At 45.3% G+C, this 27,923-nt stretch overlaps 1 protein-coding gene across 2 annotated transcripts in view; it reads right to left on the reverse strand.

Annotated features, from left to right (window-relative positions):
- The window catches only part of SAMD7 (sterile alpha motif domain containing 7), a 139,844-nt gene that overhangs the window by 33,213 nt on the left and 78,708 nt on the right, over positions 1 to 27,923 (reverse strand). For both annotated transcript variants that reach the window (XM_085633733.1, XM_085633734.1), the window contains 3 exons: positions 24,026 to 24,153; positions 21,936 to 22,014; positions 15,216 to 15,910 (listed from right to left, as the gene is read on the reverse strand). In XM_085633733.1, the coding sequence (XP_085489859.1) occupies positions 15,216 to 15,910; positions 21,936 to 22,014; positions 24,026 to 24,153 (902 nt within the window). The remainder of the gene's footprint in view (positions 1 to 15,215; positions 15,911 to 21,935; positions 22,015 to 24,025; positions 24,154 to 27,923) is intronic.

The following is a 27,923-nucleotide window of genomic DNA, read 5'->3' on the forward strand; positions in this document are numbered from 1 at the left end:
ACAGCAAAGTCCCTTGGTCCTCTCCTCAGTAGAAACAACAAACTGCAGGCCAACCCCAGACACACAGCAAGGGCAGTACTTCTCCTCAGTCTCTTCAGCTGATCTTCTTTGGCAGGGATTTCCCTTGATCACGAAGTAGTCTAAAGTTCAGGGGTTTCAGCTCTCATATTTATACCCCAAAAGTCTTTGTTCTCTATGTGTGAGGGGTCTTGGATCCAGTCCAAACCAGTTCTGGGGGCACTCTGCCAGTGTACATCTTCTTCCTTTGTGAGTGTGGGCCAGGGACATCAGACACACCACAGGAAATGGAGCCAGCATTGTGGAAGGCAGGCACAGCCCTAGTCAGGTCCAGGTGCTACTCCTCCCACCACTCCAAATGCAGATAAGTCTATTCAGCCTAGTGCTGACTCACCCAGACTCCTGGAGCCATCCCTGACCCCATCACTCTCAAACCAGACAGTCAATCCACAAACAGGCAAAGGCACACAGAAAGGTTGAACAAGAAAATAGCCACTTTCTAAAAGTGTTATTTTCAAACATAGAATTTAAAAACAATCCTTCCTAAAAGATGTGTTATTAAATTCTGAGTTCAGGGATACCGGACTCTAATTTTCCATCTTGCTCAGCGAAGAAATAGGAAGTACAGCGTCGGTACTCGGAGCATTTTTCTTATACTCTAGGTGGTCAATGCAATCCGGAGAGAGAAGGGTTAAGAACTAAAATTGGCCCTGGATAAACAGCATTGCTCCAAGTTACTACATCTGACAAGACAATGGCCGTGACCTTAAAATTACTCTGATTTAATGAGTGTTTTTCAGTATTACACGTTTTAAACATCTGATGGACCGAAACAAGGATAGTTTAAGATCATGCGGTGGGTTATCTCATGCCGCCCTCTTGTACCATAGGTTCTAATAACTAACCGGTCCGAAATGGAGACCCAGCAAGCTCAAATCACTCTGGGGGGCTTACCCCTGTTACTCCGCAACAACTGCTAATGCCGTCTCTCGTACTAAGTACTCTTTATTTCTTAGTCCTTGCCAGACCTATTCTGGCAAGGAGCTCTGTGTCTAGAAATATCTGTAATCTAAGCACACTTTGCATTTTGGCGCCAAGTCCCAAGTACCAACCTTTGATGCACCGTACCCTCCCTCAATGATGATTTTGGACTTTATTACTTTCTACTTCTTAGCCCATGCCAGGCCGAGTTTGCCAAGATGACTAACCCTAGAAATATATGTAAATCAAGCATCTAAATACGAACTTTAACTATGCCCTGACTCTCTCGTCTACACATCTGCAAGGTTATTTTTGCGTAAATAGATCTGGCTAACTGCTCCTAAGACCAGTATAACCCCACATGGGCATTGAGTAATGAAATCGTTGCCACTGCCCCCAGGTCACCTGGCTAAGGCTGTTAGCAATTAGCGCACAAGGCACTTTATCCCCCACCCAACATCCTCTGCGGTATGAGGCTCCGATAGAGGAGGTTTGGGCTAGCCTTCAGGCATATTTGAGGCTTATAATCTACTAACCACATGTTTTAATAGTTTTTATTTTGTAGTCTGAACAAGTAGTCTTTTAGCGATGAACTACTATAACACTATTGTAATTTGTTGTACCCTCTTTTTTTTAGCTTGAAATTGTGTAAATTGGAGATTGTTTGTAATGGTTTTAATTAAGTGCACAATAAAACTTTACTTTACCTTACCTTACCTATCTTGCTCCTATGGGAAGATATGCAGGTAAACATGTTACACCAAATTCCCCATTCTGTCCTATGGGCAAGATAGTCTTTCAATAGTGAAAAAACGAAATTGGCAGTATTTCACTATCAGGACATGTTACCCACACTAGTATATGTCCTACCTTTCACATACATTGCACCCTTCCCAGGGGGTTACCTTGGGCCTACCATAAGGGTGTCCAATGTGTAAGAAAAGAGAAGGGTAAGGCCTGGCAAGTGGGTGCACTGGCCAGGTCGACATGGCAGTTAACAAACTGCGCACAGGCACTGCGGTGGCAGGTCTGAGACTTCTTTTAGGGCTACTCATGTGGGTGGCACAATCAGTGCTTCAAGCCCACTAGTAGCATTTGAATTACCAGCCCTGACACACTCAGTGCACTTTACTAGGGACCTACTGGTAAAGCAAATAAGCCAATCATGGATAACTAATCATAATAACAATTTACACAGGGCACACTAGCACTTTGGTACTGATCAGAAGTGACATAGTGCCCAAAGCATCTAAACCAGCAAAACAAAATCCAGCACAGTGTCAAAAATACAGGAGGTAGAGGTAAAAAGTCTGGGGAAACTACACCAAGGATGCCAGGTCTAACAGCCAGGCTCACCTCAACCCCCCCCAGTGGCTGTCTACAGTGAATGCACATCCCCAGCCTCTGTGACTCCAAAACCAAAGAGTCAATACACAAACAGGCAGAGGCACACAGAATGGTTAAACAAGCAAATGCCAACTTTCTAAAAGTGGTACAAAAGGGGGGTGGTGATGGACGGAGCATCAGAACCAATCAAACACTCACTCCCAGTCAACAGATCTGGGTTTGATCCATCACCGTTCTTTAGCCCACTCTGCCACCCCAGCTCAGACATGGCCATGTGCAAATCAGTCTGACCCTGTGCCTCATGGGAACAGTCCAGCCCGAACTGCCAAGCCATGCCTTCCCTGGACCGGAAACAAGCTTCCTAGGACCGGTTTCTGGCATTTCAGCCGTCTTCAGCCAGGCTTGCTTGAATCCAGTGGCAAAGTGAGCAAGGGACTCACGTCTGAGCATACCCTGCCAACTTATGGCAAACAAAGCGGTACAAAAGGGGGTGGTGATGGACGGAGCATCAGAACCAATGAAACACTCACACCCAGTCAACAGATCTGGGTTTGATCCATCACCGTTCTTTAGCCCACTCTGCCACCCCAGTTCAGACATGGCCATATGCAAATCAGTCTGACCCTGTGCCTCATGGGAACAGTCCAGCCCGAACTGCCAAGCCATGCCTTCCCTGGACCGGAAACAAGCTTCTTAGGACCGGTTGCTGGCATGTCAGCCGTCTTCAGCCAGGCTTGCTTGAATCCAGTGGCAAAGTGAGCAAGGGACTCACGTCTGAGCATACCCTGCCAACTTATGGCAATCAAAGCGGTACAAAAGGGGGTGGTGATGGACGGAGCATCAGAACTAACCAAACACTCACACCCAGTCAACAGATCTGGGTTTGATCCATCACCGTTCTTTAGCCCACTCTGCCACCCCAGTTCAGACATGGCCATATGCAAATCAGTCTGACCCTGTATCTCATGGGAACAGTCCAGCCCGAACTGCCAAGCCAAGCCATGCCTTCCCTGGACCGGAAACAAGCTTCCTAGGACCGGTTTCTGGCATTTCAGCCGTCTTCAGCCAGGCTTGCTTGAATCCAGTGGCAAAGTGAGCAAGGGACTCACGTCTGAGAATACCCTGCCAACTTATGGCAAACAAAGCGGTACAAAAGGGGGTGGTGATGGACGGAGCATCAGAACCAATCAAACACTCACACCCAGTCAACAGATCTGGGTTTGATCCATCACCGTTCTTTAGCCCACTCTGCCACCCCAGTTCAGACATGGCCATATGCAAATCAGTCTGAACCTGTGCCTCATGGGAACAGTCCAGCCCGAACTTCCAAGCCATGCCTTCCCTGGACCGGAAACAAGCTTCTTAGGACCGGTTGCTGGCATATCAGCCGTCTTCAGCCAGGCTTGCTTGAATCCAGTGGCAAAGTGAGCAAGGGACTCACGTCTGAGCATACCCTGCCAACTTATGGCAATCAAAGCGGTACAAAAGGGGGTGGTGATGGACGGAGCATCAGAACTAACCAAACACTCACACCCAGTCAACAGATCTGGGTTTGATCCATCACCGTTCTTTAGCCCACTCTGCTACCCCAGTTCAGACATGGCCATATGCAAATCAGTCTGACCCTGTGCCTCATGGGAACAGTCCAGCCCGAACTGCCAAGCCAAGCCATGCCTTCCCTGGACCGGAAACAAGCTTCCTAGGACCGGTTTCTGGCATTTCAGCCGTCTTCAGCCAGGCTTGCTTGAATCCAGTGGCAAAGTGAGCAAGGGACTCACGTCTGAGCATACCCTGCCAACTTATGGCAAACAAAGCGGTACAAAAGGGGGTGGTGATGGACGGAGCATCAGAACCAATCAAACACTCACACCCAGTCAACAGATCTGGGTTTGATCCATCCCCGTTCTTTAGCCCACTCTGCCACCCCAGTTCAGACATGGCCATATGCAAATCAGTCTGAACCTGTGCCTCATGGGAACAGTCCAGCCCGAACTGCCAAGCCATGCCTTCCCTGGACCGGAAACAAGCTTCCTTGGACCGGTTTCTGGCATTGTGAGTGTTTGATTGGTTCTGATGCTCCCTCCATCACCACCCCCTTTTGTACTGCTTTGTTTGCCATAAGTTGGCAGGGTATGCTCAGACGTGAGTCCCTTGCTCACTTTGCCACTGGATTCAAGCAAGCCTGGCTGAAGACGGCTGAAATGCCAGAAACCGGTCCTAGGAAGATTGTTTCCGGTCCAGGGAAGGCATGGCTTGGCAGTTCGGGCTGGACTGTCCCCATGAGGCACAGGGTCAGACTGATTTGCATATGGCCATGTCTGAACTGGGGTGGCAGAGTGGGCTAAAGAACGGTGATGGATCATACCCAGATCTGTTGACTGGGTGTGAGTGTTTGATTGGTTCTGATGCTCCCTCCATCACCACCCCCTTTTGTACTGCTTTGTTTGCCATAAGTTGGCAGGGTATGCTCAGACGTGAGTCCCTTGCTCACTTTGCCACTGGATTCAAGCAAGCCTGGCTGAAGACGGCTGAAATGCCAGAAACCGGTCCTAGGAAGCTTGTTTCCGGTCCAGGGAAGGCATGGCTTGGCAGTTCGGGCTGGACTGTTCCCATGATGCACAGGGTCAGACTGATTTGCATATGGCCATGTCTGAACTGGGGTGGCAGAGTGGCTAAAGAACGGTGATGGATCAAACCCAGATCTGTTGACTGGGTGTGAGTGTTTGATTGGTTCTGATGATCCCTCCATCACCACCCCCTTTTGTACTGCTTTGTTCGCCATAAGTTGGCAGGGTATGCTCAGACGTGAGTCCCTTGCTCACTTTGCCACTGGATTCAAGCAAGCCTGGCTGAAGACGGCTGAAATGCCAGAAACCGGTCCTAGGAAGCTTGTTTCCGGTCCAGGGAAGGCATGGCTTGGCAGTTCGGGCAGGACTGTTCCCATGAGGCACAGGGTCAGACTGATTTGCATATGGCCATGTCTGAACTGGGGTGGCAGAGTGGGCTAAAGAATGGTGATGGATAAAACCCAGATCTGTTGACTGGGTGTGAGTGTTTGATTGGTTCTGATGCTCCCTCCATCACCACCCCCTTTTGTACTACTTTCTAAAAGTGGCATTTTCAAACACACGAGTTCAGAGAGCCTAAACTTTATTTGTGTAACTTGTCCCCGTGGGAAGTTATATTCATAAGATGTTATAAATAAACTCCCATTCTATCCTATGGGACAGGATAGCTTTTCAGTAGTGAAAAAAAAAATAGCAGTATTTCACTATCAGGACATGTCACACACACCAGTACATATCCTACCATTCACATACACTGCACCTTGCCCAGGGAGGTACTTTGGGCCTACCATAGGGGTGCCATACATGTAGAAAAAGGGAAGATTAGGGCCTGGCAAGTGGGTGCACTTACCAAGTCGACATGGCAGTTAACAACTGCTCACAGACACTGCAGTGGCAGGCTTGAGTTACCTTTTCAGAGCTACTCATGTGGGTGGCACAATCAGTGCTGCAGGTTCACTAGTAGCATTTGATTTACTTGCCCTGGCACACATCAGTGCACTTTACTAAGGGCTTACCAGTAACTCAAATATGCCAATCAGGGAGAACCAATTGTAACAAAAATACACACAGGGCACACTTGTACTTTGACACTGATCAGCAGTTGCAAAGTGCCCAATGCATTTAAGCCAGCAAAAACGAAATTCAGCACAGCATCAAAAATACAGGAGGTAGAGGCAAAAACTCAGGGCAACCACGCTTAAGATGCCAAGTCTAACATGTGTCCCCTCCATCTGAAAGATGGGGAGAACTACCCACCTTCTTGGGAGTTCTCATCACTGAGGCGGAAGAATCTGGACAGGCCATCAGCATTGGCGTGTTCCATACCAGGGCCGTCTTCCACCGTAAAGTCCATTCCCTGTAGGGAGATGGACCACCTCAACAGTTTTGGGTTCTCAACCCTCATTTGCATCAACCATCTGAGGGGCCTGTGGTCTGTCTGAACCCAGAAGTGAGTCCCAAACAAGTAAGGCCTTAGCTTCTTCAGTGGCCAGACCACAGGTAAAGCTTCTCTTTCAATTGCACTCCACCTTCCCTGTGAGTTAGCCTTCTACTAATGAAGGCCACGGGTTGGTCCAAGCCCTCGTCATTCAATTGTGAGAGTACTGTTCCCACACCATGCTCTGAAGCATCTGTCTGCACAACAATTTCTTGGGAGAAGTTGGGTGCCTTGAGCACCGGCACCGTGCACATGGCAGATTTCAAGGCATCAAAAGCGATCTGACAGGCATCGGTCCAGACCACTTTCCTTGGCTGCTTCCTTGAAGTCAGCTCTGTCAAGGGGGCAATATGGTGCCATATCCATTGACAAACTGTCTGTAGTACCCAGTGAGTCTGGGTCTTGGGGGGCTCCCAAGCCAGAATGGTGTTGATCTTAGCTTGTAGGGGTGCCACCTGGCTGCTTCTTACCTGGTGTCCCAGATACACCACAGATCCCTGCCCTATCATGCACTTACTGGCCTTGATAGTGAGGCCCGCCTTCTGCAGAGCCTTCAATGCATCACAGAGGTGTCGCAAGTGTTCCTCCCAGCTGGAGCTGAACACAGCAATGCCATCCCAGTAAGCGGCGCTGAATTCTTCAAGCCCGGACAGTCCTGGTTGACCAGTCTCTGGAATGTGGCAGAGGCATTCTTCAACCTAAAAGGCATGACGCAGAACTAGTAGCGCCCCTCTGGCGTTGAAAATGCAGACCTCTCTCTTGCCCCATCAGTCAAGGCAATCTATCAGTACCCAGATATTAGATCAAACGTACTAAGGTACCGGGCAGCTCCCAGCAGGTCAATGAGCTCATCAGCTCTGGGGATGGGGTGCACATCAGTCCTAGTGATGGCATTGAGCTCACAGTGGTCCATGCAGAACCAGAGTTCAGGAGTGGCACCTAGTGCAGCAGCATTCGGAACCAAGACCACAGGGCTAGCCTAGGGGCTGCTGGAGGGCTCTATCACCCCTAACACCAACTTCTTGGAAACATCTTCCTTGATGCTGGCCCTGGCTTTGTCAGTTACTCTGTAAGTTTTATGTTTTACAGGTAAACTGTCCTCAGTGTCCACATCATGGGCACACCAATTGGTGATTCCTGGAGTCAGGGAGAACAGGGAGGCAAACTGTCCCAACACCTGGTCACAGACCCTCTGTTGCTCTGGGGTCAGGGTAGGAGAGAAGTTCACTCCATCCACTGACCCATCATGTTGGTTGGCTTACAGGGGGTCAGGAAGACCCTCAGTTTCTTCCTCCATTCCATCAGCTGTAGCCAGGAACATTGTCACTTCAGACCTCTCAAAGTGAGGTTTGAGGCGCTTCACGTGCAAGACCCTCAAAGGGTTCCTAGGAGTCTGCAAGTTAACCAGGTAGGTTACATCACTCTTGCGCTCCACCACTTCAAATGGACCAGTCCACTTGCCTTGGAGCGCACATGACTCCACTGGTGCCATCACCCACACTTTTTGGCTAGGCTGAAACTCAACCAGAGTGGTATTATGGGTCATACCATCGTTTCATCTCCTCCTGGCTGGCTTCCAGGTTCATCTAAGTGAGTTTACTGAAGCGTTGAGTCTGGTTTCTGAAAGCCAGCATGTAGCTGAACACATCTTGGGGGTCTTACCAGTAGGTTTATCCCAGCCCTCCTTCACCAGACTCAAATGTCCTCTCACAGGGTGCCCATACAGCAATTCAAAGGGACTGAACCCTAAGGATATCTGCGGTACCTCCTTGTAGGCGAACAACTGGCATGGTAGAAAGACGTCCCACTTACATATCATGGGTTCTGCAAGACCCTTTATCATGCCTTTCAGAGTTCGGTTGAATCTCTTAACCAACCCATTCCCTTGGGGATGGTAAGGAGTGGTGAATTTGTACATTACAAAGTACTCTTCCCACAGTGACTTCATATACCTGGAAATGAAGTTTGTGTCGCGGTCAGAGACCATCTCTCTGGGGAACCCCATACGGATAAAGATCCCCATCGATGCACGGCTCACCACAGGGGCCGTGATTGACCTGAGAGGGACAGCTTGCGGGTACCGGGTGGCATGGTCCACCGAGACCAAGATAAACTTGTTGCCTCAGGCTGTCTTGGGTTCCAGTGGCCCCACAATGTCGATGCCCACCCGCTCGAAACGGATGCTCACCACAGGAAAGGGTTGGAATGGAGCCTAACACTTCCCTCCTGTCTTGCCACTTGTCTGGCAAGTCTAACAAGACCCTACAATGTGTGCCAAATGTTCCTCTTCAGTTGGGGCCAGTAAAAGTGGGTGACAAGCCTGTGATAGGTCTTGTCACACCCCAAATGTCCTGCTAAAGGCAGGTCATGAGCCAGACCCAGTAGGAAGGTCCTTTAGCACATGGGTACCACTAGCACACAGGCTCAGCAACCTTAGGCTCACTATAAAGGAGACCATTCTCCCAATAAATCAAATGTGATCCGGACGGACCACTTGCTGCCTGGTCTGCAGCCTGCTGCTGCAAATCAACAAGAATAGGGCATTCCATCTGCACCTTGTAGAACTCCTCCCTGGAGGGACCTCCTTCCTGCTGCCAATGGGTCAGCTCAGGCAGGTCGCCCAGTTCGGCCACTTGCTCCCCTGTAAGTTCCAGGTCATCCCCCTCAGGTTCTGCCTCCTCCTGGACCGTGGGAACTTTGGGGGCTGGTTTCTCAGGCCGCTTGCCCTTCGTCTTTCTGGCAGGCACCTGGCCACTCTTTCGTGCTCCGGGTCCTCTTGATCACCCCTACTGGCTGCCATTGACCGAGTGGTAACACAGGCCCACTCAGGCAGTCCCAACATCTTTAAATTATCCTGGCGTTCTACCTCCCTCCAAGGTGCGCTCTCCAGGTCATTGCCAAGCAGACAGTCAACAGGCATGGATGGACTAACAGCAACCTTCATGGAACCTGAGATCCCCCCCACTCAAAGGGAACCTGCGCCACCTTACACAGGCACTCAGAGTTGTCTGCAGCAAATACAGGATGAAGTACATTGGAGATGATCTGCTCTTCAGACACCCATTGACACCTGCCAGATGTCACACTGGCTCCTGTGTCTCTCAGAGCCTCCACCCTCCTCCCATTGATTGTCACCCACTGCAGCATACATTTTAGTGTTATCTGGAAGGCAGGTTTCCTGGACCATCTCTCTGTCTCCTAATGAGACAAGGGTCATTACACCTGGCTCCCCAACCTTACTAGGAACCAACTCCTCCCCCAGCACCACACTAACAATCCCCAGTGACGGTGCACCAGTGGGTGCTGGTGGTGCCTTGGGGCACTTGGGATCATTCTGCATGTGACCCTCCTGACCACATGCATAAAACTTATGTGGACCCCAGTTGTCTGGTCTACCTTTCGGAGGCCATGGCTTCTTAGAACTGGGGGGCTGGAAATCTTTACCCTGGGAACTATTTTGGGGCCCTTTAGAGAACTCCTTTTGGTTACCTTGGTCCTCCCCACTCTTCTGCTGGGGACCCTGCCCACCTTTGGCTGGGTTTCCCACATACCCCTTGTGGACCCTGGTACTCGTCCAGCGGTCCACCTCCTGAGCAAGCCTCCTGGGGCCAGTCAGCTTACTATCCATCAGATTCTGGTGCAGCTCTGGAACACAAAGACTACTCAAGTGCTCCCAACCGATCAGATTGTACAACCCCTGGTAATCACTTACCTTGCTGCCCTTTATCCAACCATCCAGTGCTCTGCAATACATGTTCACACACTCAACCCAAGTATTAAATTCAAGTTTCTTGAAGGACCTACACCTTTCCCTGTACTGCTCAGGTGTGAGCCCATACCTGAGGCATACAGCCTTCTTTATATTGGGATAGGTCAGAGCATTCGCCTCCTCCAAAGGTGTCAGGGTGTTCCTCCCATTGCCTCAAAGTGTCTCCACAGGCCACCCCCTAATTCTTCTCAGGAACCTCATTCATTCGCAGTGCTGCCTCATAAGACGCAAACCATGCATAAATGTCCTCACCCTTCTGGAAATTCTATACTAGGTCCTTGGGAATGTAAACCTTCATTACCCCTTTTCATTGGCCACCATTTGTACTGGAGTCCGCCTGTTTGGCCTTGAGGACCAGTTCTCTCATGCTCAATTCATTTAATTTCTTTTCCTTTAAGGTGTGAGCATTCTTGCTCTCTGCCTTTAACCTCATGGACTCCAATTCATGATCCCTGGCCCTTCACCTTTCCTCCATTTCCTCTACAGCCCAATTCCTGGAAGAGTGATTGCTGCCAGCCCTTGAGGCTGCTCTCCCAACAGGCAAATCCTGAGATCTGAACGCACCATCTGTTGCACCCCAACCAACATCTGCATCATCTGTCTCCTCAGCTTTCCTGACCTCCCACCAGGCCCCTAAGGCCTTCTATAGCTCCTCTTTCCTAGTGGTGCTCTTCATGGGACATCCAAAGTTCTTGCAAAATTGCTTGAGTTGCTCTCCTTTGTAACTACTTAACATTTCAATATCAAACTCTAATTCTGCAGCCTCACTTGCTGATTTACCATACAGATACATGGTGCTTGGATACTTCAAGGGTTAATCAAACATAGAACAAAAATAAAACACAGTATGGGGTTGCATAGTGGTCCACACTAAACTAGTGATGTACACCAATCAATGTGGGTCAAGTACAAATACAGGTTCAAATCCTCACCGCTGACCACCAATGTTAGAAATGGGGGTCTCTAGTTGGCAGAGGTAGGTACCTTTGTCCAAATAGGAACCCTTGCTTCTAGTCAGGGTAAGGGGATGCACACTTTAGATAATCCCTGCTCACCCCCTGGGTAGCTTGGCAAGAGCAGACAGACTTATCCCAAAGGCAATGTGCAAAGTATTTGTACTCAAAACACAGAGTAATACAGTGATAACACCACAAATAGACACCACACCAGTTTAGAAAAATAAAGTATCTTTATCTAAACTCAGCAAGACCAAAACAATAAAAATCCAACATACATGTAAATGAATATGACTTTAAAAAGGTTTCAAACAACTGGGTCCATAGAAAACTATGGATGTGTGATTTCTCTCAAAGTACCTGTAGTTGTGACAAAGTCACAAGGACCCACAGCCGCAGAGATGTGAAGCGTCGAACAACAAAGAGATGCATCAGTTCCTGAGACCATGGGGAGGCGATGCGACTGTTCTGCTGCATGCAGGTGAAGTGATGCATCAAATACGGCCTGTAGGGGAAAGTGATGCATCGATTTTGAGACAGTTCTGGTCCGCGGGTGATGTGTCGGGAAAACTTAACGCACAGGTATGATGCGTGGAAATCTGGGATGCGTCTGTGATCAATGCGGCGACGTCGAGTGGCACTGTGTTGGTTTCTTCAGCCGCAATCCCTTGATGCATTGGTTCTTGTAGCGGTGACAGGTGCGGCGTCATTTTTGGCAGCAGCGATGCGTGGCGATTCTTCTTGCACCGTGGTGCTGCATCAGGAAGACCGCCGCAAGAATAGCGATGTGTCGATTTTCTTGTAGTGGCGTTGCTTTTCCAGCCCCCAAGAGCATGAACAATTTCCAGAGGCCCAACACAGTCACAGGCACATCTTGATAGGTCAGAACTCCCAGCAGGGAAGTTCAGGGGAGCTGGGGGTGATGTCTTCGTGTCTCTGAGACTTCAGAACAGGAGGCAAGCTCTACTCAAGCCCTTGGATATCTTCCTCAAGCAGGGGGACAAAGCATACAGCAAAGTCCTTCTCCTTTCCTTGGCAGAAACAGCTACTGCAGGCCAACCCCAGACAGTACACAACAAAGGGGCATTACTCATCCTCCAGTTTCTCCAGCTGTTCTCCTTGGCAAAAGTTTCTTTTGATTTCAGAAGTAGTCTAAAGTTCTTGGGTTTTAGGTCTAATACTTATACCCCAAAATGTATTTGATCTCTTTGTGCAAGGGTCTCTGAGCCCAGTCCAAACCAGTTCTGTCCTCAATGGTGTGGTATGACCAAGGTGATGGAGACAGCATTGCGCGAGGGAGACAGGCCCTATTCAGGTGCAAGGAAATCTCCTCACACTACTCTAAATTCAGCCAGTGTCTATTCAGACCAGCTCTGAGTCATCCAGGAAGGGCCAGGCACACCTTAACCCCCAGTGAATGTCTACAGTGAATGCACATCCCCAGCCATTGTCACTCCAAAACCAGAAAGTCAATACACAAACAGAGAGAGGCACACAGAATGGTTTAAACAAGAAAATGCCTATTTTCTAAAAGTGGCATTTTCAAAAACACACTTTAAATACCATCTTTACTAAAAGATGTGTTATTAAATTCTGAGTTCAGAGAGCCTAAACTTTATTTGTCTAACCTGCCCCAATGGGAAGTTATAATTCTAAGATGTTATAAATAAACTCCCATTCTATTTCATGGGGCAAGAACGTCTTTTAATAGTGAAAAACAAAATTGACAGTATTTCACTATCAGGACATGTCACACACACCAGTACATGTTCTACCTTTCACATACACTGCACCCTCCCCGGAGGGTACCTTGGGCCTACCATAGGGGTGCCTTACATGTAGAAAAAGGGAAGGTTAGGACCTGGCAAGTGGGTGCACTTGCCATGTCGACATGGCAGTTAACAACTGCCCACAGATACTGCAGTGGCAGGCCCAAGTTACGTTTTCAGAGCTACTCATGTGGGTGGCACAATCAGTGCTGCAGGCCCACTAGTGGTATTTGATGTACAGGCCCTTGCACACTTCAGTGCACTTTACTAGGGGCTTACCAGTAAATCAAATATGCCAATCAGAGAGAACCAATTGTAAAAACAATTTACACAGGGAGCACTTGCACTTTGACCCTGATCAGCAGTGGCAAAGTGCCCAAAGCATCTAAGCCAGCAAAAACAAAATCCAGCACAGCATCAAAAATACAGGAAGTAGAGACAAAAAAAGTCAGGGTAAACCACGCCACAGATGCCAAGTCTAACAGGAAATGAATGGTTGTGTGAGTAGCTGTATGAGTGAGTGAGTGGTTGTGTGAGTGGCTGTAAGAGTGAGTGAGTGGGTGTGTGAGTGGCTCTATGGATGAGTGAGTGGTTGTGTTACATGGGTCTTTAAATGGGTATGTGAGTGGGTGTCTAGGAATGTGAGTGGGTGTAAGCAAGGTTGTATTGGGGTTTTAGTAGATGTGTGTGTGCTTCTAGGGATGATTTCATTAGTGATTTCATCAGTGATGGCATTTAAGATGTCATCAGTGATGTCACTGACCAGCTCATGGGTGATATAATATGCAAAGTCATAAGTAGTGCATTGTGGAGGAATAAGTTATAGTTAGCTCAGCTTTTTTTGTACAAGTAAAAGCTGAGCCTAACTATAACGTCCCTATAACCTTTGTTTTTTTCACTGAATTTCTAAGGTTCTTTTAATGTTGTTTCCTAATGAAACATCTGTGTAACCTTTGTTTTTTAAGTGAATATCTAAGGTTTTTTAAATTATATTTCTTAAATTTAAGCATTAACCTTTGTCAGTGAGTGTGTGAGTGAGAGCATGAGTGCCTCAGTAAGTAAAAGTGGGTATTAGAGTGTCTGAGTTGGTCTCTCAAGAGTTTGTGAATGGAGGTGGTGATTACCGGGGCGCAGGGGCCCGTGAGGCTCCCCCATTTCTTTGTATTTAGTCCCGGGGAGGTAGTGGTCCCTGGGACTCGGGGGCCTTTGCAGCCCCTGTAGTCAATTTATTTATAGCCCCAGGGAGGTGGTGGTCCCCGGGGCATGAGGGGGCTGTGAGGGCCCTCATTTCTTTGAATTTAGCCCTGGGGAGGTGGTGGTCCCCGGGGCTCTGGGGTGATCAGAGCCCCCTCCTTAAAAAAAAAAAGCATGCATGCCCCTGGGACCTGTCCTACCAGGGGTCTATAACGTACACAAGTGCTGGAGATCACTCTTTTTTACACTTTTGCCACGGATTTGTGGCTCCATCATGTTCCCGCAGTAATTTTATTTTTACGTGATTTTTGGCCCTGTCGGAGTACAGCGGGACCCTAGGACCACAGGAGGACCCCAGGACCACAGTTATGGGGTTAGTCCAAAGATGGCTGTCAGCACTTCCTGATTGAAGTGTTGGCAGCCAATCAGATTTCAGCACGGGGACTGTCAGATCCTCGGAGGATCCACACCATTATATAAACAAATGTGATTTCTTTTTTTAATATCTCCCAAAATACTGAATGGATTTCCACCAAATAACAAAAAGAGTTGTTTCTGGACCAAGAGCTACCTTTCTTCCAAATTTGGTGTAATTCTGTCCAGTGGTTCAGGCTGTAGACATGACTAAAATCCCTATAGGAATTAACATTGGAAAAACACTTTTTTGGACCTCCCCTTTTTCTCGATTCCCGCTCGACAGATTGCTCCAAAACGTTCCATGAACAACAAGAATCACCGGGGCACTTTTTGGGGGAAACTTTTATGAAGGTTTGTCAAATGGCGTCAAAAATATAAGCTAGTCAAAAAAACGCTTTTCCAATGGAAACATGGTCCTCACTATAAGTACCTACTGGCGGTACATATATATATATATATATATATATATATATATATATATATATATATATATATATATATATATATATATATATATATATATATATATATATATATATATATATATATATATATATATATCATGAATTACTGCTGTGACACCCCTTGTCCCTTGTTGTCCAAAGACAGGAAAGACTGCATAGTGTAGTGACCTAATGGATGAAACTGTCTTTAGCCTACAATAAGCCAATAAATATATGGTGAAAAACAAAAATTCCAATTTTGAAACACCAAAAGCAGCTGATGAATGTGCTTCTGACATTTGAATATTTGACATACCTGATACTGTAGGCAGGAGATTGTTGTTGGCTGCTGAGAAACCATAAGGTGCCGATGGCAATGGAAGTGTAGGAGGGTACGGAAATTTTTCATCGAACATTGAGCAAGTATTATTTTGATCTTTATCGTTCCCATTTCTACAACTGTTGCTTTCCTGGGGTACATCATGAGGACCACAACTTTTTGGCAGCCCTTGTTCAAAGTCTTTGCCACCCTCACCCACTGGGGTTGATAAATCGATGGCCATTTTGATATGGTCCGATTTTCCAAAGGTGTCTACATCAGTCTCTCTTGTATCTGCCTTTTCGTCGTCTGCAGTGGGATTGGCCGAAGATCGCTCCATGTTCTTATCCTCTGCTTGGCTCTTGGAGACATTGATGTTCCCATCTAAAGACTTCTGATTCCCAGGTCTCCTCCCCGTCCGGCGACCCCGCTCCCTTTGCAGAATGCCGATGGGTGGGTAGGGACCGTTGGCCATCAGCATTGCACCGCCATGGATGTCGTCAAGTGTGCTGTGATGGACATACATGTCATTTGAATGATGACCTTCTGCCAGTCGATGCCTGCCTCGGAAAGTGACTGGGTTAACTTGCATACCCGGATAGATGAATGATGTTTCTAAGTCAAGTAGTCCTTTCCGGTGTGCTTTTTCTATTTCTTTCTGTTGATACATCACATTCATTTCCATTTCCATTCTGAAGTTTAAAAAACAAAGAAGAAATTATTCCACTAAGACCAACTGACTGATAAAAGGACTACTGAGTTATATTTTGCAACCAGTCAGGAAGATCAACTGATCGACTGTAAATAGTGTCTGTTCCACATACTACTTGGATAAAATATTTCACAAAAAATAAATGTAATTTCATGTGTTTAGGAGGATGGTGTAGTTGAGTGGTGTTGATAGCACCCCTGCGGCATTTAATCATATTGCAACTTTTTCTCGTTCTGGGAGATTTTGTAATAAATATATTTTCAATTATAATCTACATCTGTTGACTTGAGATTGCATTTCTTTCTGATGGTTAACAACAGTATACTCTCCAGGTTTCGTCTTGCATCACCAAGTGAGCGGACCAAACATAGACGAAAGACTAATGGGATAGTTTTTCTTGTGCATGGGTCCTATGAACCTGTCCAGTAGTGTAAGTTGTGAGGTGAAAACACCTCAATACAGTGCTAATGTCTCAGAAATTTCATATAGGAATAATTAATCTTGCCTTTAGTATCATAAGCTTTTATTTTAGAACTGTTTATATTTTTTCTTTATGAAATGAAGGGATCTGGTACTGGCAGCAATGTTGCTGAAGAAAGAGCAACCCAAAAATGGACACTCTAACCTGGTAGGATGGTATGATTACGGATTGGACAATTCCAAATAGCAATATTGGGAGGAAGAAAGTGTGCCATTTGTTTTTCAGTAAGGCAATTATTTTTAATCATCATCTCCGACTTCTGAATTTCTGTTTTCTAAATACACCAAAATGTCTAGGCATATATACAGGTAGCATCTGTTGTAGTTATTAAAGCCCTAGGAAATAAAAGCTGCAAGCTTGCTCTCTATTTAGTATTTGAGATACCAGGTAGTCAGCAGCCCTGGGGAAGTATGTCAATTTAGGGAACTTAGTGGAGAGGCGGATTAATTAACGTGGACCTCGTAGCAAGTAAACGAACAAACAAGAAGCCAAAATTTAAGCCCTGGGTTATGATCCGCGAGACGCCCATACGATGTGACATCCCTATCTCAATAAATTGTGCCAGTGAGATTCCACTGATTGTTCGATAGAGATTCATTCGTGGGGGGTTTCTGCTGTTCTACAGGGATTTCCCCACCAGACTGGTGTCTTTAGGGAGAGATATCCTTATATACCCAATCTGATGAGGCCCAAAGCAAGCTGGGCTGAAACGCGTCGACTGTTTGAATCGAAGAAGCCCTTGACAAAACAAAATTATTTGTATAATTGATATATAAAGTACTAAAAAATTGTTCAGAGGTATACAAGTGTATTTTCCTCTTAGTACTATTGAGTGGGGCTATCTAAAGTAATGGAATGCTCGTATTAAAAAGGAGTAGGCATCCATAGTTATTAATAGGGGAATAAGGAATACAGGATAAATTCCTTGTTCATTTGTATTTAGTTTGTTTTGATTTTCTTGATTTGTCTTCTCTGTATGTCATATTTGTATGTATATTTGAACATATGATGTGTTGACACTTTGCGAATATTGATACATAAAAAGATTTTGTCTAAAGCTGTGTTCTGGCAATGATATTGATTAATGATTAATTCAAAGAGAAACAACCATGTCTTGAAGGAATAATTTAATAATTTATGGTGTCCTTCTTATTATAAAACAGCATTGATTTATTCCAACGCATAACGTTTTTTTGTATATCTGTTTACCCAGATGCAGTTGGATTAACTGGGTTACCCCCTTTATATATTGTGTTATTTTGTAATTTAGGTAGCTGCAGCACTCGGTATGCTTCAGAGGCCTGATGGTCTAGTCCCCTCCCATATTACTTAAATTCCAAGTCATGGTAAATGGTGTTAAGGTTTTTTGCATGGCTCAGAGTGTGCACAATTGAGCAAGATTATGTATGATAAAGCTCAGTACAATGACCTCTAACACAGCGGTGATGGGATAATTAAGGTCCCTATTCACCGCACTTACGTTTTTATTTCCATCTAGTCACCACATTAGAATAAAAAGTTGTCAGGTGCACTATTATGGCTTTTTAAACTCACATTACCCTCTGGGCCATCACTTAGTTTAGAAGTGCATCCCTATCTTTAGGTGTATGCCCGCCCTCCACCAAACGCGGTTTTTTGAGGGCGAGGACTGGCAGATGATGAAGCATGACACCAGGTGGTGTGTGATGCCAGTCCGTCAATTTTTGTAATGTGCCCACTTTAGCACTTTTCACTTCACATATACTCGGTCATACTCTAGAAGCGGTCTTCACTGTGTTATAAAAAGCTCAGTACAAGACATGATTCAAATCTATTAGAGGAATTTATATGTATACAGCCCAAAATGGAATAGCTTTGCACTCGCATTGATCAGGGCTTTGAATGGAAACTAACGTACAGAAACAGCATTTCATAGGTGATGCTAACAGCCCCAGAACTTCCATGCATTGAAGTAGTGTTATGGCAGTGACAACCCTTTACGGTAAGAGGAAAAATTGTGTTTAATATGCGTATATCAACTTAGAACACATTTGACATGATTTTGTACACTCCCTGACCTTCTCTAAATGCTGGCCTCTCAATTCCTATGTTCTGATGGACAATTCTAACTGAAGATTCCTCACCTTGTGAATCTCTAGATTCACCAGACTGGGGGGCATATGTGCGAGGAAGTGGCTTAACGCCTCTCTCCACCACTTCTGAAACACAGGGCTGCACCATATTTACAAGGATATGGTGCAGCCTTGCGTTTCTCCCTGCGCTGGTGCTACACTTAGCAGTGTAGCGCCAACAAAAGGGTGTCTGTGTGCAGGGGAAAGATTGTTCATGTACAGGAAGGTCCCCCTTCCTGCACATAAACAATCTTTAAATTCAATGTTGTCACTTCTATGTGTGCTGCTTAATGCAGCGACATGGAAGTCATAAAATTGCATTTTTTTTAAAGATTGGGAACCTTCCTGTACATAAACAATCCATGGCATTTTGTTTTTTCCATGGTGCTGCACAAGGCAGCACACATGGGAAAAGGAAAAACAAGGAGAAATAATGCATTTCTCCTCGTTTCGCCAACTTAAGACCAGGTTTTCCCTGGTCTTAATTTTGGCGCTAACTCCTATGTACGCTGCCCTTGTACATAGGGGGCAGCATCAAAATCAATGGGTGTTGCGGTGGAACGCCCACCACAACACACTCTGCCCACCTCTTTCACGCTAAGCATAGCATAAAAGGGGGTATTTTTTACAAGGCAGTGTTAAGCCCCTATCGCCACCATAACGTTGTTAAAAGTGACGTTGTGGTGGCGATAGGGGCTTGTTCATATGCCCCAGGATCTGTAAAACATCTAAAAACAGCTCCTGTGTGATGGGAGGTGGCACCACCGGCCTACATCCCACCTTGACATGACAACACAGGCCCTTTGATGCTTATCCAAAGCTCTGCTCCTACAGCAATGTCTTCCACCCAAACAACAGGTTATACGAGGCACCACGGAAGGCACAAGCAGATGTTGGTCACAGACTGCCATGATGTCTGCCTTCGGTGTCGTGGCACCATTCCAAGTCCTGCAACAACTGTTTCCCGATGAATCAGGAAACGGTAGGCCAAACTCTATGAGGTTCTGGTCCCTTTTCAAGTTGCAAGGCTTTCCTGGTCCCATTCCAGCTTGCCATTTTCAGGTAAGTCCTGGACAAATTCGAAGAATAAGTCCTAGCCAAACACAAATTGTCCAAGCAAACGAGGCTTCTTGCCTCTGTGCCGCTCCCAAGAGAGGTCCCACAATATGCACCTGAAGGGGCTCTGGGCCATCCTTTTCCACAGACTCCGCTGCTTGCTCCGGTGCCGGTCCTGGCTCTTGTGGGCTCCAGTTCCCAATTTCACACCACCTCCATGCACAAATTAGGAGCTGACATCAGCTAGAGTATGTCCCATGTCATGCTGTGAGACTGCCAAGGCACAGCAATGAGTTGAGGATGACTCTTTCCCTGCCCCTTTGCATCTAAAGCAATATTGTAGGAGGATGGAGGCCATCTTTGACTCTGACTCCAATGCTTGTCAAGGACTGGAGCATGGTCCTCATAATGAAAATAACGAAGAGGAGGCTGTCAACTTACTCCTACTCATTCCGCTCTTTGGGCGTATACAGTGACCTGCAAAATGCCTGAGGCATAGACGCACCACCATGAACAGAACTGGATTTGCCCGTAGTGGTCCCAACTGAAGAAAGGGCCTCTTTGAGCTACAGAAGTTTTGGATCTGCAGTTACCCACTGCTTGGGCAGGTCTGCAATTCTTTTCTCTAAATGCACAGCCAGGTCAGGACTCATGTGTGCCTTGCTTTGCCAGAAATGCTAGAATAAACCTGCATCTCACTGAAACGATCTACCATTGATGAAACCCTTCTGGGGTTGATGTGTGCCCGTTCAGCGCAACCATCGCCCAGCAGTTCAGACTGCACTGTTTTGGGAGAAGGTTCAACACTGATTGGCATTTGGCTAGTCCCTGTACGTAATGGGACAGAAAATAAAGAAAAAAACAATGCACTGGACTGTGTCCCAGAGTGATTATTAGTGGCTCAGGCAATGGTTAATTTGTGAAAAAATAAGTGCTGGGGCTTTCATCAGGAGGCAGCCTGCACTAGCCCATTGCTCCTATTAGCACCGCCGATAACAGAACCAACTACTAACCATGTAACCCTACAAGCGGGGAGAGGATGTGGCGTAATGGCCAGAGCAGCCGACCTTGGAGCGGGGGAACAAGGTTCGAATCTCGGCAGCGGCTTTAAATCCTGTGATTCTGAGCAAATCACTTAGGGGCATATTATCAAGACAGGCGATAAAATTATCGCCGCTAAAACGGCGATAATGGGCTTGATAATATGCTCTATGAAATTCCAATTGAAGCTCAGGTTAGATGTCTTTCACATCTAACATGGGCTTCAATTGGAATTCCATTCCATAGAGCATATTATCAAGCCCATTATAATTATAATGTTATCGCCTGTCTTGATAATATGCCCCTTAATCTCCCTGTGCCTCCAAAACTGATGCTCATAAAAAGCACTCCAATACCTTTGGGTTGAGTTTGCGCTATAAGCACTGATTTTGACGATTGAGTGCCGGTTGGAAACCACTGGCTCAAATTAAACACTGGGCTCAAGTTAATAAAAGCTATGTGTAATGTGTGGGTGCAGAGTTCCTTGTGCCAAAGGATTGAAACTAAATGTTATTAATGTGGCCAAACAAGGAAACTATCTGGGGTTGTTTGTATTCTTGTTCAGAGGGACATGCCCTTGCAGGTTGGATTGGAGTATTCCTTTAAAGGTCAGGTTCAAGATGGATTTGTGTATGGTTGGTCCTTGTCTGTAGTGGCACAGACAAGCAAAAACGTAATGGACTTAAATAATAAGTAGTGGTGGAAGTCTATTTAAGCATAGCTCCCATCAGTTTTTGAGCTTCAGTAGATGCATTTTATGTAGTGATCTTCTTCGACCATTGCTAATTTTCTTCCACAATTTTATTTGTAAAAAATCCCTGTGCATTCTATATGTGTTTTGCTTTTCGTGAGTTCATGTCCGCATTTTTCTTAGGTTTGAAAAATCAGTTTTAATCAACTTTTCTTCCATTGGATACTTTTTGTCTATTTGCATTTTTTCTACAGACTCTCTGAAGCCCATCAGTCTAAATGTAATTGCTTAATTGAAAGCATTATGCACTCCCCTTAAACTATCTGGCTTTCCTAAAAAAAATATGCTTCCTGTTGCAAAGTAATTTAGAATATTTCACCAATTTATTCTAATTTATTTGTTTTCTGCAATTATTTTAGTTACATGAATTCCAAATCACAAACACTAGCTATCCACAGAAAAATTGTAGCAAATACATTTTCAGTTTAAATTTAAAACTGTTAATCAAGCTTTATTTTGAACCACTTTTTATCGCAGTTCGTTCCGTTTTCCATCTCGCCTGGTGCTTACATTTACGTCTCTTCATGTGGTAAAATGATCCAACATTGTTATATAAAACATTTACCTGGCTATATTTTGCTTTTGAACAAGCTCCTGTCTTCTGGCCAAAGCGTCCATTGATTCTGGTTGGAGAAACCCGTAGCCTTAAAAAAACAGATTTTTTCAATATTTCAATATTTCATTGTCATGATTTTTCTCGATATTCAGTCAGAGGGTTTGATGCCTTTTCTCTCATTGCTATGGCAGTCAGTGGTTATTGGGCGATATCTGTGGTAGTTACTCTAATATAATTATGGTGTGCAGGGCATTGTTCTTTAATTGGAAAACAAACTATGTTCCTTTGTTTGTACGCTCGACTCTCCAAAGGTATCAAGGATGATCAGCCAAGGCTTATTCTGGGAGTGGCTAACCGGTTCTAAACCAACATGCAGTTTGGCACACATATCACAATTTATAAACTTTATGTCTGATCAGAGTTAATACTTTTAAAAGAAGTATGTGCAAGGTAGGTAAAGTAGGGCATTTAAAATTATTCACAATACAAAAAACAGAGGGCCCGATTCACAGAACTAACTTAAGACAAAATCCTAAACTTACTACCATTTTCGTATTCACAGAAGGCACTTACTCATTTTGGTATTCACAGAAGACACTTACTCACTTCGGTATTCACAGAAGTTAGGAATCCTAACTTTAGGACTCCTAAATGCCTTCTGTGAACACCGAAAGTCTTAAAATTAGGATTTTTCTCAGTTTAGGAGTCCTAAAGTTAGGACTCCTAACTTTACTATTACTAAACTGAGAAAAGTCCTAATTTTAAGGCTTTTGGTATTCACAGAAGGCATTTAGGAGTCCTAAAGTTAGGACTCCTAACTTCACTACTACTAAATTGAGAAAAATCCTAATTGTAAGACTTTCGGTATTCACAGAAGGCATTCAGGAGTCCTAAAGTTAGGAGTCCTAACTATACTACTACTAAACTGAGAAAAATCCTAATTTTAAGGCTTTCGGTATTCACAGAAGGCATTTAGGAGTCCTAAAGTTAGGAGTCCTAACTATACTACTACTAAACTGAGAAAAATCCTAATTTTAAGGCTTTCGGTATTCACAGAAGGCATTTAGGAGTCCTAAAGTTAGGAGTCCTAACTTTACTAATACTAAATTGAGAAAAATCCTAATTTTAAGACTTTCGGTATTCACAGAAGGCATTTAGGAGTCCTCAAGTTAGGACTCCTAACTTCTGTGAATACCGAAATGAGTAAGTGCCTTCTGTGAATACCAAAATGAGTAAGTGCCTTCTGTGAATACCAAAATGAGTAAGTGCCTTCTGTGAATACCGAAATGGTAGTAAGTTTAGGATTTTGTCTTAAGTTAGTTTTGTGAATCGGGCCCAGAGAGTCTCATAGCATGTTGGGTTAAAATGTAGGGAGGGGTAGTGCAATCCCTACACCTCTTCCAGCTCAAATCTGTTGTTTATCTTTTTACTGAATCAGGGAACTGCACTGGAAAGAGAGGGAGTGAACACTAGTAAGGGGGTTCCCCTCACTCATGCCAAAGCCCTGCTTTATCTTAAAAAGACAGGGAGTGTGATTAGACTTCCATGCTCATTCTGGGACATGCTGCGACTTAATCCGCCCTGGTCTCCTACTTTCATCCATTATACGACAAATGGGCAGTGGAAGGATGAGAGGCAGAACGAAGGATTGCGGGCTCTGCCTATGTGACTATTGTCTCATTCGCACACACAACCACATATACACTTGTACACATACACATTTACTCTCAAAACTAACAGTAAGAAAATAATTTCCAACAAACTCCTTTCAATTTAGGAAAACGATACATTTATAGAAAAAAAATTGATAAGGCCCTAGCTGCCAGCAACGCAAACATATGAAAGTCCCCCCTAGGGGAACAAATGTACACAGCTTGAGGCCAGCTGCTCCATTTGCGAGAGGGCTCGCTCAGGTACAAAATACCCTAGAAAGTCCAATTCAGGCAGGGAGAGGTTGTAGCTAGAGGCATCTCCTACAAGACAGCGGGGATTGGCTTAAGGTCATTACACTATTACAATGGATGAGGCTCAGTTTCAATCACACTGTTGATTCTGTTCTGTGTGCTTGTGCCTCACACATCATACAAGGTAGCTCTTACCAGGTCCTGTGTACATTCGGTTGGATAACATGTTCACATGTCCTGGAACGGAAGTCCCCAGATGGGAAGCCATGTGCATCTGTCTGGCATCCGTTGGAGCAATGATTTCAGTGGATGGCAGTAAGTCCCTAAATGAATGACATGTAAGAGATCACATGCTGTTACTGGTGGTCTACTTCAATACACTTTCAAAGCTCTTACCGGCTGTGGTGTGTTGCGTGTCAGGGTTGTGAGTTTTATCTATGGTGATTTGTGGTGGACTTGACTAACAAAACCTTGTAGGACAAGTGGTGCATCATATGGGAGCAGCCACAGAAGGCAAACAAATGCAACAATAAAGTTCAAAACACCAGCACAGTGAGGATGGTTCTGGGCTGAAGGAGAAGCACAGAAGAATTTGAGGAAATCTGTAAAAATGTTATGCAGGTGAAAGATATGAGGGCCATGTGGAGCCCATCATAAGCTAAGGGGGAGGCCTTGGGAAGCCAGGAGTGATCTAAGCTGAGCTGCTGGTTAGGCAAAATGGCTGCCAAGGATGCAGGGCGGCTGATGAGGAGAAATATGAGGCCTATTGACATTCTGGCATCAGTTACGGTGATCTAAAATATATGACAACATCAGCTTCAATTATCTGGCACTGTAAACTCCTAGACCATATGGCAGAGTCCCCTACACATTATTGGTCCATTTGCACTTTCCATTATGTGGAACTATCAATTTGACATTGTGTGACACTGGTAAATTGGCCACTGTTCATAGACACATATGTATATACATACTCACTGTGTCAAAGCACTGTTTGCATTTCCTTTACTACATCAACTCTGGCATACAAATGTACATGGACAATGTAATTGCAGTCGCTGGTGCTGGTACTGTGCAAAGAACATTTTAGGTTTGATTTTTGGGTAAGAATATTAAATCGGAGTTTTTTTTTATTTCTTCCTATATGAACATTTTTAAATTATGTGATTAATTTGCACTTGAAGTGATCTTCTGATGCAGTCCCAAATGCACTTCTTGTGATGCTATCATGGTCGAACTTTGTGTGATATCACTCCTCTGATGTCATCAAGCAGACACGCAGTAACACTCGTTATTATTCTTTTGTCATCACAGATTGTGTTCATCGCTTCCTTTGTTGACATTCAGGTTGAAGACTGTGAGATCTGATGTGATGGGTCTCTCAGAACACTTATTGCTACTTCTGTTGTTTTGGTGAAATAATGCAGCTGTCCTTTTAAAGCCATCTCTTGAATGGCTCTGGCACACAAAAATAAAAAAAGCTATAAAAGAATCGTGAAAAATGACCAGAGTGAAGCTTGAGTTGCCTGTGAGGTCTCTTAGACCCTGAGGCCGAAGCTCAAGTTCTCTATGATGACTCTTGGAGCTCTGTGGTGGAATACTACCCACCATAGAAAGTTGTATTGTATACAATGGCATGTGGTGTATACGCCACCAGGGTTGGAGTTCGAGAGGAACATCAACAACATAGGTTTCCTTAACCCCTATCCCTCCTCCATCAGTCACCCAAAAAACAAAAGCAATGTTGGCAACATGCAACCCTCACCCCCCTCCATGTGGCCATTCCTTCATAACTCCTCCAACAGAAATTGACAATAAATAAAGGAAACCTGGCACCCCAACCTCTGTTACGCTCTCCGCCACACAAATATGAAGAAAAAACCAATACCCGCATCCTGCCACACCCATCTCCCTCTGTGCTTACAAAATCTGAAAGGAAGACCTGGCTTCCTGTCATGTTCCCCCACCATCATCAGGGCTGGACTGGCTGTAGCGGCCATGGGGCATTCCCCCTGGATGCTGGTAGGGTGGGGGGCAGTTTTGGAGCGGTAGGGTCTAGTTTTGTTACTGGGTGTCAGTTGTGCAGCAGAGCTGTAGTATCAGCCTCCAATAACAGAAGCAGGAGTGCTGGGGCCTGTTACGCTAAATAGCAGTGCTTCACATTTGCACCCTCGCCCACCCCCGGACCCCCTCCCTATCCCACGGGCCGGTCAGATAAAATTGCCAGGCCTGATTTATGTTCTCAGTTCGGCCCTGACCATCATCCTGGATCTTCCATGCCCCACCAACCAGAAGACTGTGTTTTCACCTGTCACTCCGACAACAGACACCGTACTGACATTGGCGCTGTTGGAGCAGATACCAGGATGGAGAGAAATCCCCTCTCTGCCATTGGTCAGCACTGACCCATGGCGGGTTAGGGTGGTGGCTGTGGGTGGCGTCTGCCATTCTTCCGCTTCCTTCAAGTCTGAAGAAGGAGAGAACTTGCAAGGAAGATGTCACACCATCAGTCACCAATCAATCTCCTCATGTGTGTCTCTGAAGCCAGGGCTTTAAGTGGGCCGGGTCTCGCTGGTGCTGAGCACTGGCAGTTTTTTAAAGGGGGCCTTGAAATGGGTCTCTCAGGCTCTGTTTTCTGCCCTGGTACATGCGGTCGGTGTTTTTCAGGACTGCAGTGACAGCAGGCACATCGATGTGCGCATGCTCACACTGCTCACTCCTCACTAGTGGAGAAGTTACGGCTCACGTCATGCCAGGTGAGCATTGTAGGGGAAGGGAAATCCTATAAAGAGAGTCATTTTCTCTCAGGATTTCCCTTCTCTTTTTTAATCTCGGGAGCAGCAACATTGTCGAGGTGCCCCCAGGGCTTTAAGTGGAAGCTTTTTCAATATTATATACAATCCATTGTTGCTGCTTATTTATCATATGCAACCAACAAACATTGACAAAGCCAATAGTCCTGCCTTGTTGTAGGTATGATGTTACTTGCTGTATCATATGTCTGGATGCAATGACAGAAACAGCTAAATACGAGCAAGGCGGCACACTATTCTAAGCATAGATTTTTAGCTTACGTGTTTTTAAGCCACACTCTTAATTACATTAGGCATGCCCCTTTGACAGACCCTCCCCCCAGTTTTTTATCCCACTTAAAGCCCTGTCTGAAGCCCTAGGCGGGGCAACTCCTGACCATATTTACAACTATGAAATGGTAGCAGTGGAAAAAAAAACCTTTTTATTTTCTTATATTTCAATGCTCCTATGCCCCAGCAATGAACACACATTTCACATCCACTCCAGTTGGTGATGCTACCAGTGAAAACTATACACAATGTAGAGAATACGTGGTTCACTTGGGGCCTCTGGAATATCATTGATATAGCAATTAAGAACTGTTGCAAAAACAACAAAAAAACGTGGTTGCAATTTGGAAAAGGCCTCTTTCAAATGAAGTTGCTGCATCTTTAATCCAGTTTTTTTAGGCCATGCTTGATAGTCTATTGGAGTTCTGCAAAAGCTTTTCTACAAATATTTAGGCAGAGAAAGTAACAGCCACGTGATGTTCTAAAGGTTTTTACCAGGTTTGTTATCCTCATTGGATCACCTCTAGACTGTTTTTCTATTTCCAACAATTGGCAGAAAGTTCAACACGATGGAGCTAGAGTATATTTTCAACTATGCTAAGTGAGGGTTTGACAAAAAAAAGTTATCTGAAAGTGAAAAAACTATGACTGAAAGACATTAACCTATAGTTTGCATACATTTTTGACTTTCTAGTGATTTACAACAATCCCAAAGGCCGTATATGATATTCCTGGATAATCATACATTTCCATACATACTCCACATATTGTTCTTCAAAGCGATCCTTGGTTACGCCCTGCAGAGGTGCCTTGGTCCCCCAGACAGAGCAGTAATACCAACTTCACACTTGGAGCAGTGAAAAGAGATGAGATTTAGTGAATCTAGCCCACACTTACTTAACAAATTTAACGTTTCAATTTATACACTCCAAAGATATCCAATAAACTTGCTGCCTGAGGAATCGAGATGCAAATCACATCTGGCAGTTGACCCATGTGGACATAGAGCA

This window comes from Triturus cristatus, chromosome 11 (assembly GCF_964204655.1).
Source record: "Triturus cristatus chromosome 11, aTriCri1.1, whole genome shotgun sequence".
Lineage (NCBI taxonomy): Eukaryota > Metazoa > Chordata > Amphibia > Caudata > Salamandridae > Triturus > Triturus cristatus.